This window comes from Fulmarus glacialis, unplaced genomic scaffold, assembly GCF_000690835.1.
Source record: "Fulmarus glacialis isolate BGI_N327 unplaced genomic scaffold, ASM69083v1 scaffold15622, whole genome shotgun sequence".
NCBI classification, from domain to species: Eukaryota; Metazoa; Chordata; class Aves; order Procellariiformes; family Procellariidae; genus Fulmarus; species Fulmarus glacialis.
This window is the reverse complement of record NW_009196041.1, coordinates 22,588-36,872: the sequence shown is the minus strand read 5'-3', so window position 1 is coordinate 36,872 and position 14,285 is coordinate 22,588. Positions and strand designations below refer to the sequence as shown.

Sequence of the window (14,285 nt, the reverse complement as noted above, 5' to 3'; positions counted from 1 at the left end):
CCCCCCCCCCCCCCCCCCCCCAGTCAATTATGGAAAGCTACTGTAGAGCTTCCTAGAGGAGTTCCTGTTCGGTATCGGTATTTTAAAGGGTACTTCCTAGAACCTAAGGTATGTACAACCTTTTCTATTTTAAGTTGGCTCATCCTTAGTAAAAAATTCTCTTATTTGAAGTAAAAAGGATTTTCTGAGTTAAACTTGAGTTTTTAGATATAAATCTTAAATTGCAACATATGAAACATTAAAACACTTGTGGAAATACAAGCAGTTCACTTCTGGAAACACATGACCATATGCTGTTAACTTTAATTATTTTTGTTAAATTGTCTTCTCTCTTTTACCAGTGTTAGTGTTTTAAAAATTCCAGCGATAGTGAAATGCCTGACATTATTATAAAGCTTAAATGATATAGTGAAGTTCTCATTAGTTATAGTGGGGCTATAACAACTTCTACACTTATAATGGAATATGGACTTCAGCAGGGCAAGGATCTCTAGCATGGAAGCAAGCGATAGCAGGAGAAAAATGGTTAGTGTGATCAGGTGTATTTAAATTTGCCTAATCTACTACAGTTTTTAAAATTACTGCAGATTTTTTGGTGAAGCATGAGAAGTATTAACTAGTTTTTGTGCTGCATAATTAACACATGTTAATCTCTTGGAGTAAAAAGGTAAAACAAGGAATGGGGCATCCCAGTGTTTTGTATATAGGTTGTATATAGGTTGTCCCAGGTTTGTATATAGGTATTTGCATGACTGGGGCGGGGGGAAACCCCAAGAGACAGACACAGATGTGTGTTTACAGGTATTGATACCTGTGTTTTACAGGTATCAGTTGCATGTGAGTTGAATGTATGTGGCAGTGTATCTGTAGAAATCATACCAGGATAAGGGGGAAGTTCTTCAGCCTAGGAATGAGACTGCATCCAGAAAAAAGTTGGACTAATTTGGGAAAATAAGCAGCTACTCTTTAACTGTTTTTCTTAATAACAAGTAATAACTGTAAGAAATAACCCATTTAAAGCTGTCTTTGCTGTCTTTCTTACTCTATTAATATCCTGTAGGTATTCACCCTGGGCTTTAGTTCTTCATTGAAATTGGGATTATGAAGACTGTAGCTAAATGTGCAAAGGAGTTATAGAATCATCTGGTCTATATCTTTTAAATATTTTAAATTACTGTCAAGCCTGTAAGTTTTTGTCAGCTGGACTAGCCTTTCTTTCACTGAAAAAAATATTTGACAGAGGTATCGTCTCAGTGAAGGATACTAATTTTAAATGAAACACAGGAGACTGCATTCTGTTTTTTCATTACAGCATGTGAAATAGTCTAATCTGAAGCTGATGTTTAAATTGTTATTCTGAGGCAAAAGAAGGGAAGGCCAATAATAGATTTATTTTTCTGAGGTCAAATGAGGCCAAAAGTAGGTCAGTTCTTACAGCCTATCAGCTCCGATGGGACTCTTACATTTTTTGCAAATGCCGATAAGTTTAAAATGTAAGCAATAGCACACTAGAAAAAGCACACTTAGTGAGAGCAGATTGGCAGAAATGTGCTCATAGAGAACACAATTTCCGTTTTATTATTTGAAAAAGTTTACAATATGTATTGGTGAGTGTGTTTCTTTAAGTAGGTGCTCTGTATCGTGCACGCTTTATGTACCGTGTGATGCAGAGTCTGCCAAGGTAAGTATAAATTTTATGGAATACCAGCATAAAGAACTACTATATATAAAAAGGAGGAAAAAATAAAACCACCCTACAAAAGAAAGTATGTGAATTGCCAAGGTACATGGTTATCTACTTAGCAGTGGTTAGCCTGTACCTGTTAAGTGCACAGGACTTTATTTCTCATAACATACAGTCTTTTGAAGAAAAGAATTCCAGCTGCAATGTTTTCTTCCTCTTTTTTTTAAATGTTTTGAAGAACAACAAAAAAGCAGGATCCCTTCATTCTTAACAGGAATACAATGCATAGTATAGTGCAAATGAGGCCATATATGGAGGACTTCAGTGTTAACAACTCTGATAAGGAAAAGCTAAGTTAAATTATTCTGAATATTTTTATTTCAGTAGTTTTTTTCATTAGGCATTGCATGTGATTAATCTCCTAAATTTGCTAGGCTTGCAATATATGATCCTTCAGACACTGTTAGCTTTTTATATCAGTGCAATTTTGTGTGTCATGGCCTGTAGTGGGATAACTTAAATACATGTTTAGTCTTAAATATATGTTAAAGTCTGAATATATGAATTTGACACCACATAATTGAGTAAATCATGCTGAAGACAGATCCAGCTGAAGTTACTGTTCCCTTCCTTTCTTTATCAACTGCATCTCTGAAGATGGTTGAGATAGACATGGTGGCAAAGCTGGAGGTGATACACGTTTACACAGAGAAATGATAGTTCGCATATTATCCAAAATATTGCTACAGACTAGATGTGGCAATACATGTAATAATTCACATTTTGGAAAAAAAAAAAAACAAATAAGAAAGTATTTTTCTCACCTCCCTTTAAAAAAAAAAGATCATAATTTGATCTCAGTTAAATTATTTTGTTTGAAGGATAGTATGATGTCATGGGAAGTTTGGTTTGTTTGCACTGAAGCATTTTGGTGTTAACAGATTGTGGTTATGTAAATAGAGTGTATTTTTTTAATACATGATATATTAAAATTTATAGAATATTTGTAGGAATACAAATAAATGAATGTATAGACAATGAAAATTTTATCATAAAATTGGTGTAAGTCTTGGCTCCTGCATATCAAGAGCTTTTACTATGTTGTAAACATTTAAATGATAACATAAGTCATCTTAAGCATTTTAAAAGAAAAGTAAATACATACACTTGATGAAATAAGACAGTAATTTAAACTATTTTGCTCGAGGTTTGTTCTCTTCTTAAACATAGGCCAGTATCAGTTACCTTACTGTGAGGATCTTCCCATGTTTTATTCTACATATACCTTCTGTTTGTTCAGGGGGAGGGGGAGAACCAAAACCCCCTTGTCTGGAATTTGTCTTGTGTATATCATATGTTTTAGGAGAATGTATGTTTGATATGTATTATTTGCATGATTGTTGGGGTTTAACCCCAGCTGGCAACTAAGCATCACACAGCTGCTCGCTCACTCCCCCTGGTGGGATGGGGGAGAGAATCAGAAGGGTAAAAGTGAGAAAACTCGTGGCTTGAGATAAAGATAGTTTAATAGGTAAAGCAAAAGCCGTGCACGCAAGCAAAGCAAAACAAGGAATTCATTCGCTGCTTCCCATCGGCAGGCAAGTGTTCAGCCATCTCCAGGAAAGCAGGGCTCCATCATGCGTAATGGTTACTTGGGAAGACAAACGCCATCACTCCGAACGTCCCCTCCTTCCTTCCTTCTTCCCCCAGCTTTATATGCTGAGCACGGCATCGTATGGTATGGAATATCTCTTTGGTCAGTTGGGGTCAGCTGTCCTGGCTGTGTCCCCTCCCAGCTTCTTGTGCCGCCCCAGCCTGCTCGCTGGTGGGGTGGGGTGAGAAGCAGAAGAGGCCTTGACTCTGTGTAAGCACTGCTCAGCAGTAACTAAAACATCCCTGTGTTATCAACACTGTTTCCAGCACAAATCCAAAACATAGCCCCATAATAGCTCCTATGAAGAAAATTAACTCTATCCCAGCCAAAACCAGCACAAGGATGCATATTTGAAAACTTTAGTAAGGAAAATACATGCCTTATTCTGTTAAGCTATGTTCTGTCTTTCTTTTTCCAACAGTAAATAAGCATGGAAGTTTAGGGTTATTTCTTTCAAGGAAAGTGAAATAACTAAGCTATCTGTGCATGTAGCAGGACTTTTAAAACTGGATTGATAAACATTTTTCACACTTACGAGGATATTGCTTAATTATAGAGGTTTCAAATGAGACTTCAATTTACTTTTCTAAAATGTAAATAGATCAAATCCATTTAGTGCCTGGAATATAGTAATAAAGGTGAAACTTAGGCCTAGGCTCAGTAATTTCTTTAATATCGGAATGCCTTAGAAAAGCTTTTGCTAGACTAATAACCCATGGTTAACCTGATAATAACAAAGGAACACCTCTGCCATGACTGCACTGAGATAGCAGATTGTGTGTTAAACTGTTATTGGAAATACTAGAGCTATAAAATCTCTGTTTAGCTCAGGACTTCCTGGCAGGTGACTTATACGTGCTGTTGCCTTGCAAAGTTAGTTACGATGGTTGAATGGCTTTGGTTGATTGTTTGGTTTTGTGCTTAATTATTGTCTCTTACATGGTACAGAAATCCAGAGAGATTTTTGTCAGAAATCCAGCATCAGCAGTTAAGTCTAATTTTTAGCTGTTTCATGTTCTTGAACTAGATTAATATTCTTGAAACATAGTTTTAGGAAGTAAGGTGCAGTTGGCTAAAGGTAGTTATGTGTGGTGTTTTTAAGATCGTATTTTTTTTTCCTAATGCCTACTCTGTTGTGTTGCCTTGGATCAGGGATTTTGGAACTGGCTTCCTGAATAATCATTTAAACATCCACAGAAGTGCTTTCATTTTTTAATTGTACTGAGCACCCGAGCACTTCATGCAGAGTGTGCATCAGACTGCTTTGAACCTCTGGAACATTATGCTTAATAGGCATTTTACCCTTCATTTCAAAAGTGTCTAATGACTACCCCAGCTTCTGACAATGTAAGAGGACTTTATTTTTTTTAGAAAATTCTTGAATATCCTTTAAGAGCTTTAAAACTGCACCAGATGTTCCGCTAAATATAAATCAAGCAACATAATTTTTATGTATTTGCTTTGAAAAAAAAAAAATTCTGTGTGTTAGTAGAGAGGGATCCATGCCATACAGTGCCACTTACTGTAATCTGGGTGTACTGCCCACTGGGATGCTTGATGTGGATAGGTGCCCTTTTAAGACTGCCCTAGCAGAGGCTGACTTTTTAGGTAACGTTAGCATACTATGAATATTGATGACACATCATATACATCTGCCACAGGCTGATCTGAACTGGGCTGTTGTTCAAATGTGGTCAGTATATGCCACTGAAATGACGTCAGTATTTTAACCTCATTGTAACAATGGCTTCTGTTACATGTAATTAAAACATTATTTAAATGCCTATAAACACAAAGATGGTCTCAGCAGGGATTGCGAGAGGGCTCTCAGTCATGTCTGTGCCTGTTCTCTAATCCGTTGCCCTTTTTTTCCAGGTAGCTTTGCTTGGCTCTTCTTAGTATGGAAAGTGTTGAGGGTTCCTGGGATTAAACGCGTAATCAGCCCACTGTATTCCTTTCAGGGGATGAAATTTTGCTGAATGTATCCAGCGTGTTGAGCTTATTGTTGCGATAATGTTACTCTCATTCATCATTTTAGAACCTAAAATTAAAATGTACAATTACAGTAGTGTAAGAAATAAACTGGTATTGGTATTTTAATACAATATGTTGGGGGTTTCTACAAGGAAAACCTTTTGCTTACCTTTTGAAGAAAACAGCTTAATCCGTGTTAGGACAGACTCGCATTCCCCAAGCTACAAGTTCTGTATGTGTTCATGGGAGTCACTGTTGGAGAGCTTGCAGGCCTTCATGGTGTTAGGAAATGGTAGCTCCCTGCTGGCAAACACAGGTTTTGGCTTTGGAAACTGAGACTGTGACGTGCAAGTGTGGATCTGCTGTGAAAGAAGGGGGAAGAAGCTTCTCATTATTTACTTTTCTAGAAGTCCATAAGAGTGATCATTGTGGCAGCAGTGGGAATTAAAACTCCCCTACAATAGGAATAAACTGAAAACAATAATATCATCTTATTTTATTTATATTCACATGCATTCTGTGTTTAAAGCAGAACTTTAAGCATATGTATTTTATTCTGACATGACACTTAAGTATAGATGCCTCTGAATTTATTGGAAAAATTGAATTGCTTTTAGCTAAGACTCACGGAGCAAACCCATCTTATTGAGCATTTTTTAATATTTGACGTTTGCTGTTAATTCATCCAAAAGCATAATAGATTAAATGTGTTTGATATATGTTAAGAAAACCCATCTGCTGCTAAAGAATTTATTCAGTGAGCTGTAAGATAACAAAACATTATGGTACTGTGTAATTATATTGCTGAGTTTGAAGCTTGTCTGGATGTCCCAGTTGATCTGAAATCTATTTAAACAAGAACCTGAAGTACTGGGACAAGCTGGCATTGAAGCTTATTTGACTCTGGCAATAGTAGCAATTCGTTTTGGAAACAAGAGTTACTTAGGCCCAAAACACCAAAATGACAAACTCTGCAGCTATTTGACAGTTCTTATGACTGATAGTAACAACCACGCAATGTTAAGGGAAACTTCTCAGGGTGACTGAGCTGGGAATCAGGCATGTTCTTTCTGTTGTTAGCCAGTGGTTACCTAAAAGCTTTAACCTAGAAAGCTATTTCAAATTTAAATTGTTCTGAAAGAAGAGATTGAGTTAATGTTCTGATTATCTATCTGAGTCTTGGCTATGTTTGTCAACAAATGTAGTCTTTTGAGGGACAGTAATTATTTTTTGGTGAAAGAATCTAATTTATCCTGCTCCAAATGGAATAGACTGCAGAAGCTTCACTGCTGGCTGATTGGATTGTATCAGTACCTTTTTCCTTCTGAGGCAGCAAAATTCCAAGTATTTATGTTTTAATTAGATGGTAAATAATTTGCTCTTTTGTACCAGAACTAAAATAACTGTGTTTTATAGAATTCAAATTAGTCAAGCAAATTTTGAGGGAGAACCCACCCCTGCAACTGTTAACTGCATGAGTAGATGCTGAGTGCTGTTTGGAATTAGAGATGTGGGATACGGTTTTTTGTAAGTTGTTGCTGTAGTATCTTAAGAAAAAAGCAAGCACACTTAATGAGTTCAGAGACACTTTGGTTTTTTTTGAATCAGAAGGAAACTAAAGTAGTCTAGCAGAGCAGATGTAAGCACTAAAGATTTAATATTTCCGTGTAACTTCTCCACCCTGTCAGACTTTGTCACAAGTTTTGTCATATGTATACTCGACGCATCAGATAGCGTTATCGGCAGTTGCAGGGGTAAGAAACATGCCTGATCTGTTTTCTTTCTTTCTCTTTCATTCTCTCTCTGTCCCCCTCTCTTTCTTCTTCTCGTTCTTCTTTTTCTTTCTTAAATCTGTAAGTTTAGTTCACAACCATCCCAAACAGCTTCATGGGTAGAAAATCAGATATAACAAAAGAAATTATTGCAGACATTTAACTTTTAAATTACAGACTATCGATGGTCCCTGCGAAGTCATAGTTCACACGTGGGAGACTCATCTACAACCACGATCAATTACCCCTTTAGGTATGGGCATCAACTGCATCTGTTTGAGGCATATGCATAAGATTGCTAATATGCTGCACATTGGTTTAGAGGGATTGATAACTATAGTTTTAAAATACTTAAATTTATTAATATGTTGGAGGTATAAACTTTTTCGTTGCACAACATGGGCCTTACTCTCAAAATATTTATATAAATAAATGGCTTAAAAATGGAGTGGATGTGAAATTCTTGGCTGCCATCCTTAAGATTATGTGGGTTGTTTTTTTTATTGATTTGGAATTGTAATGATTTTCTGTAAGTTTAATTCTTTGAGACTAAGGATCCATATTATTTTTTCAGAGAAAATGTGGGGAGGGAGAGGGTGTGAAGTCACTGCTGGTTTTATTTAACTACTACTTCATTAGCAAAATTTTAAAGCAAAAATTCTTAATTAGGCTTCTTTAAGTAAATGGATTAACGTAAATAGAAACATGAATGGGCTTATTTACTGGCAATTTAGCAGAAATTTATTTTGCTGGAAGGAAAGGTGGCATGCAGACTTGCATACAAGTTCCTAATGCTTTTCTGAACAGGGGAAAAGTTTGTTTTTTAAGAGTGACTGAAATAACCTTTGAATGTAGCTTGTAATTTAGATCTCTTATGCTGCTGTAGGATGGCATGTTTTATGCGCTGTCTTTCCTAGGATATGAAAAATGTTATTTTCTCCACACTTTGGAGTTTACGTCTATTGAATACCTTCTGATGCATTGAAAAAATGTCTTTTAGAAAGAAGCTGGTATCAAAGAAACTGTTAATTATGAGTAGTACCATGATCACGTCGTGTTCCACCCCCCCCTTTTTTTTTTTTTTAATTTCAACTGACTTAGTTCAGTGTTTCTATTCCTGTAACAAGATTATGTTTTTGTATTTGTCAGTAACTGATTAGGGAAGCAGCCTACCCTCTGTTAGCATTTAGACTATATCTCTAAATTTGGATAACTTCATTCCAAACAGTTAGGATTTCCCCCCCCATCCCCCCCAAGTAATACTCAATACTTCATAAGCAGTCTTTAAGAAAATGCAGCAAAACCAGGATGTTAGCACTTGGTCATTATGATCCTAAATTGTTGTCTATGGTTATTAAAAATTGAGGGCAGGCCCATGATGATTCTTAGAAAAAAAAATGGGATTAATGGCTGTAGAGACAAAATTTTGTTAAGATTTATGTTTTGAGAAATGTATAGTTTGTTTAGACTACTGCAATTCTGTTAATGCTGATGAATTTACTTAGTGCCTTAAGATTTCAGTTATTAAAACTATGGAGAGGGTGAGGATAAAAGTAAGTGTGAAATGAGTGTTTTGAATATTTCATTCTAGGTTGGTTTCTGTCACATGGGCAGAATAAGCATTTTAATTGTGACTAGCTTGATTTAGAAGCTTTAACTATAAATGTGCAGGACGACAGTTTTCTTGTATGTTTGCAAGAAACTTTAATGTCTTTGACACTAACAAGAAAAACATCTTAGATTCTAGTAGGATGTAGATATTATCAGTAAAATACTGCAGCAAATTAGGAAATTGTGCAACCTTCTTGCTTTTCTCAGTTCAGATTACTTCAGGTAAAATATCTGAGGGCATTTTGTGTGTTGATTGGTTTTTCTTGCAGAAACTAAGAAAAAGCATAAATTGGGAAAAAGCTTTATAGAAGGTTGCAATAAACATGCTTATTCTTTGTCTATTTCAGTTTTCCTACTTTTTTACTAGATATACTTTTTAAAAGTGAAGTGGAAAAGTAGAATTAATTTAAGTTGGCAATGATTCTTTATGATGTGAATACTAATTAATTTCTTTCGTTCTTTTCCCCTCCTTTTAATTCTAGAAAATGAAATTACTATTGATGATGGATACTTTGGAATCCGTAGTAAGTGAGATACATTGACCTTTACTTTTTACCACGTATTTAATTTTAACAAGATTTAAGTCTTGTAGATGAAAAATATTTGAAATACTAAGTTAGTTTTGACAGAAATTGCCTGTAAGTGATTGTTTTCTCTGCTTATATGGTTATTTTTATATCCAGCATTTGTGAATTCACACTCAGGCTGTAATCCCTTCTAATGTTAATAAAAGACTGCTAGGAAGAGTTGAAATATTGTCGGTGTGCTGGTGTTAAAGGTTGAAATTTGCAAACTTTAGATCATGAGCATATATTTTTGGAAATACAGAATAGACTGTTAGCTTTCCCTTAAAACCTAGCCTTAGAAAAAACTCTTCGTGCCTAGAAAAATATTATCATTTATACTAAATGTACACAATCTGCCTCTTCAGTTAGGCACAAAACTGCCAAAACCTCTCATAAGCTCAAACCTCATGTTCTTGTGCGTGCATATGTCTCACTTCTGGCAATTCTAACCCACCTCTCACTTAATGCTCAATCCTATGTTGCCTAAGGTAACTCTTTGTCATGTCTCACACATCTTGTCTTAAAGCTTTTCCATTTTTCTTCATATCCTCATCGAATGATACATTTTGCTAGGAACTCTTCAAAACTGCAGGGTCTGCTTCAGCACCTGGTCTGGCAGCTTGGGCTTTCTGGCCATCCTGCTTGTAGGCTTTCCTTGTCCTGATGGTGAGGTTGAGGATTCTCCTCCTTGCTTTGATTCCCCATTATATCTGTTGCTATATCCTGTCCTGAAGACTTGCACTACTTTACTGGCATTGATTATGATGAGCTAATTTGACACCTATACCTCAATAGAAACAGGGAGTCTCAAGTTGCTTATGAATCTTCAGAGCTTCTGTCAGTGTTATTCCGTGTATTGAGGGATCCCAGGACAAGGGCATGTTATGTCTGCCTTTGGAGACTTAACTTAGCCCTTGATACTGTAAATAAAATTAACACTGGAATACTTAGTGCTCTCCTGCAGACAGTTTATATGTGAAGCTGGTGAGGATCATTGTTCCTATTTAATCCCCTTAAAAGCCAGCAAACAACTGCAGTATCTGTTGTCTGTTCTGGGTAGTTCAGAAAAGACAGGTGAAAGGATGTACTCAACAATTGCTCTGGAAATACTGTTGAATAAGGTTGGTGATAAGGAGGATTGTCTGGAAGATGGTGTCAGAGGAACTGTATTTATATTTTGTATATTAAACTGCCTAGATCTCCCTAAAATAAGTTATTAAAGTGTCTTCTATTTTGTTTAATTTTTGATAGATGGTATTGAAACTGTGGATGCTGGGTGGCTGACATGTCAAACAGAAATAAGATTACGTCTGCATTATTCTGAGAAACCACCTGTAGTGATATCAAAGAAGAAATTTAAAACATCAAGGTTTAGGTATGAGCCTGCTCATCTCAGTTTGCAATTTATCTCATGTTAATTGTCAATACTAATCATTCTTTTTTACTTAATTAATGTAGCCTTTAAATTAATTTTGGGTTGCTAATCGGGATGTACTATCAGGCCAATTTCCAAGTATTTAAGCACTTTGTAAAAATATGGTGATAACATTAAATCAGTGGTGTGTTTCAGTTACATCATTTTATTATTAATGTAGCGTTAAAAGAGGTACTTCTGTTACAACAAAGGAAGACAAACAGTCAAACAAAACTATTCTAGTTTCACTACTGACTTAATACTTTTCAGCTCTTGCATTTCTGATGGTTATTAAGCTATTAAGTATGTATAAAGCAGATGTGATACCACAAGTTAAGCAGTAGGTAACGGGTGTCTTTCAGAAATACTTATTCCGTACTTGTCTTGGTATTTCCTGCTTCTTGGCTGGAACTGTAGTGTTCTTAAGTAGTTCTCTGCTGTTACTTTCAGAGAGTCGTTGTCTTTGTTCTTTTTTCTTAACTTGAAAAGAGTAGAATGGAAGTTGGGGGAAAGGAAAGGGAGAGGGCTTCCAGGCTTTTTGTTGCTTACTGCTTTTTCTCCTTATCAACGTAAACAGCCCTCTCCATTTAATATATGGTTAACTCTCCACTGGCATTACAGATTTCCAGTCACCATGGATGGTGGAGATAATAGCATTCTTTAATCACTTCTGTTGCTATTTAGATCAGTTTGATGTTTTTATCTACAGAGGTGTCTCAAAAAGCAGGCATTTTTATAAATATACAATTGACTGACAGAAGTGGGTATCTTAGTCCTAATGTTTTGAGGACTGCGCTATTTCCCCGAGTGTTTGATCTCCTTCCCCTGTTGAATTTCTGGGATCTGGGGCTTGCTCTCTCTTCCCTGGCCCCCCTGCCCCCTTTCCTTCCTGCATGTGTTTTTTGGGGAGCTCTGTGGTTGCCAAACTTTATCCCAGCACATATCGTTGTACTGTGTGATGCAGACTTGTTTTCTGCATCTTTCACAGTCTTTTTGTGTGTGTGTGTGTGTGTGTGTTAGGAGGGCGGGGGGAAGAGTTGTGACGTATAAAAACCTCTCCTCCTTAACTAGAGCCTGACACATCCTCTAGAGCTTTGCAATTTTCCCTTGTATGTTATAGCAGGTAGAGAGAGAGAGCAATTTCTGACACCTGATCCTTGTCTAAGTTAGATGGTTGAAATCCAAACTTGATATGCTGGATGCATTCATTAGATACTCTGTTTTCCACATTCTGCCTAAAAAGTTAAGTAGCTTTTGTGACTGTCACTTGCTATGGCAGTGTCATTTTTCAACTTTGTGGAGCATCTGTGTTGTGACTTCTTTTTTTATGAGGGTATTAAGAACGTGGACTTAGTGTAAAGGATTTCTATGATTGTAATTGTTTCTTTGAGATACGACTTCAGTTTTACTAGTGAATTGGCATCTAACTAAATGATAACTCTTTATCCCATCTGCTGCTTAGATGATTCAGAAAGGGATTTGGATTACTCATATGCTTCCATCACTGACATAATTCATTCTGTGTGGAAGGTTTTCTCTGTATAATAAAGAATTCTGAGTCTTAGAGAGGCTTATTCTTCTCAGTCCAGGATTTTTCAGAAATTGCATTCAGTTTACTTTTAAATGATCATTTAGGATTTCTCAAGGGACTTACTAATTACTTCAGACTATCTTGTTTATGTCTAATAGAATACATTTATCTGCCTTATCAGCGTTCAGAGAGACTTAAAGTTTGTGTATGCGCTTATCAGCAGCCCCCAACTTTCAGGTATTGATCTTGATGATTACTGCTATTTTCAGTGCTTTTCATTAGCCTTTTGGCATTATGGGTATCAATCTGTGGAGCAAGGCTGTCTATTTGGCAACCCAAATCGTTAGTTTGGTGGAGTGCTACTTCTCAGACCATTAGTACAGTTTTTACATTTATCCAAGTTCCAGTTTTGGAAGTGACTTGGACACTTAAACCTGACTAAAATAAGATTTAGACAACAGTTGCAAACTCTGACTTTTGTGAGGGCCCACTGCGTACACTGCTGTCCTGTAGATGGTGGTGTTGAGAAGGATTCTTACGCTGTATGAGCTTCTGCTCAAGCTTCTTTCTAATTCTTCAATATTTCCAAAGACGCTCCTGTGACTTAACCATTTGTTTTGTATTTCTGGTTGACTAGAGTAAAACTGACTCTAGAAGGTCTAGAGGAAGATGAGGATGACGAAGAGGGCCAAGAGAAAACATCCCCTACTGTCCCTCAGAAAATGGCAAACACTGTGGAGTTCTCCTTAATAAGTAACAACGAATATAAATGTCGACACTCTCAGCCAGACTGTGGCTATGCTTTGCAGCCAGACCGATGGATAGAATACACTATACAAACCATGGAGCCTGATAACTTGGAATTAATATTTGATTTTTTTGAGGTATGTTCCTTTGCCACTAAGAAGCAACCCTAGTCTGCCTCCAGGAGTTAAAGGAGTCAATTACCATGAAGATTTCACTATTAGGATAGGGCTATTGCCTGATATTGATCTTTTGGACTTGTGTAAACAAGCTGCGAGACTATTTGCTACTGCCACATTCTGCAGAAAGGTTTTGTGAGTATGGCACAGAAAGCTTTGCAGTTTCTGCTTATTTAGAAGTCGGTACAAGTAAGACTCAAATCTTATGTGCAGTACTGCATGTAGTTAGGTTGGCTTGATTTTTATCCTTCACCAGAGATGAGTTTTGCTTATCCTTTTTTAATCTGAACAATGTGTATATGAACTAGTTAAATTACAACTATTTGATCTTGACTTTTAAGTTATAAACAAAGAGATTTCTCTGAACTAACTAGTGCAAATTAAAACCGGGTGCTTCCCTATTCTCACTACTACATCTGTTATTTTGCACTCTGTTTTTTTTCTGAAAGATTTTAATATTCAAAGTCCTTTTTAAAAGAAAACAACTTTTGTCTCTTCATACTGTTTTATGCAGAAGAAAGTTTTAAGCATTCTCTCTTCAGTCTAAAAATACCCTTACATCACTTACATTCATAATTGTAAGGTGACTACACAGTTCCTGAACCTGATGATGGTCAAGAAATACCTGTTCAGCATGCTAGTTGCCGTCTTCCTTCTCTGTAAATGAATATAATGTTATTTTAAGCATATATATTATTCCAGTTCATCTTTGTTCTAAACATGACTTGGGCTTTTTAAAAGACAGACTATATTCCACGCATGCAATTTTGATCTGAAAAGCTTATGAAATCTAAGAGTTTTCAAAGACAAATGTACATGATTTCCTAATTTCCATAAACAATTTCATATTTGTGATCATAACTTGCAACACACTGTTACATTAAACAATTTGTAGCCTGAAATTAATGTTTTCTGTAACACACAAGAAATTTCTGTTACATCAGTGCCTATATATATCTTCCTGAGGAGCAAGGTTTCCATGAGAAGGAAGAATTTGTTTAGCATTCTCACCTACATATAACAATAGGTGTTTTGGTTTTTTGTTTGTTTTTGTTTTTAGGAAGATTTAGGTGAGAAAGTAGTACAAGGCGATGTGCTCCCGGGTCACGTAGGTTCTGCCTGCCTCCTGTCATCCACAATTGCAGAACTTGGAAAG

The 14,285-nt window shown here is 36.3% G+C and overlaps 1 protein-coding gene across 1 annotated transcript in view; it reads left to right on the top strand.

The window, feature by feature from the left end:
• The window catches only part of GPCPD1 (glycerophosphocholine phosphodiesterase GDE1 homolog (S. cerevisiae)), a 37,638-nt gene that overhangs the window by 5,337 nt on the left and 18,016 nt on the right, over positions 1–14,285 (top strand). Inside the window, 6 exon segments of the mRNA XM_009572081.1 lie at positions 24–108; positions 7,262–7,337; positions 9,178–9,219; positions 10,513–10,636; positions 12,844–13,090; positions 14,190–14,285. The exon segment at positions 14,190–14,285 is cut by the window's right edge and continues 12 nt beyond it. Of these exon segments, the coding sequence (XP_009570376.1) occupies positions 24–108; positions 7,262–7,337; positions 9,178–9,219; positions 10,513–10,636; positions 12,844–13,090; positions 14,190–14,285 (670 nt within the window).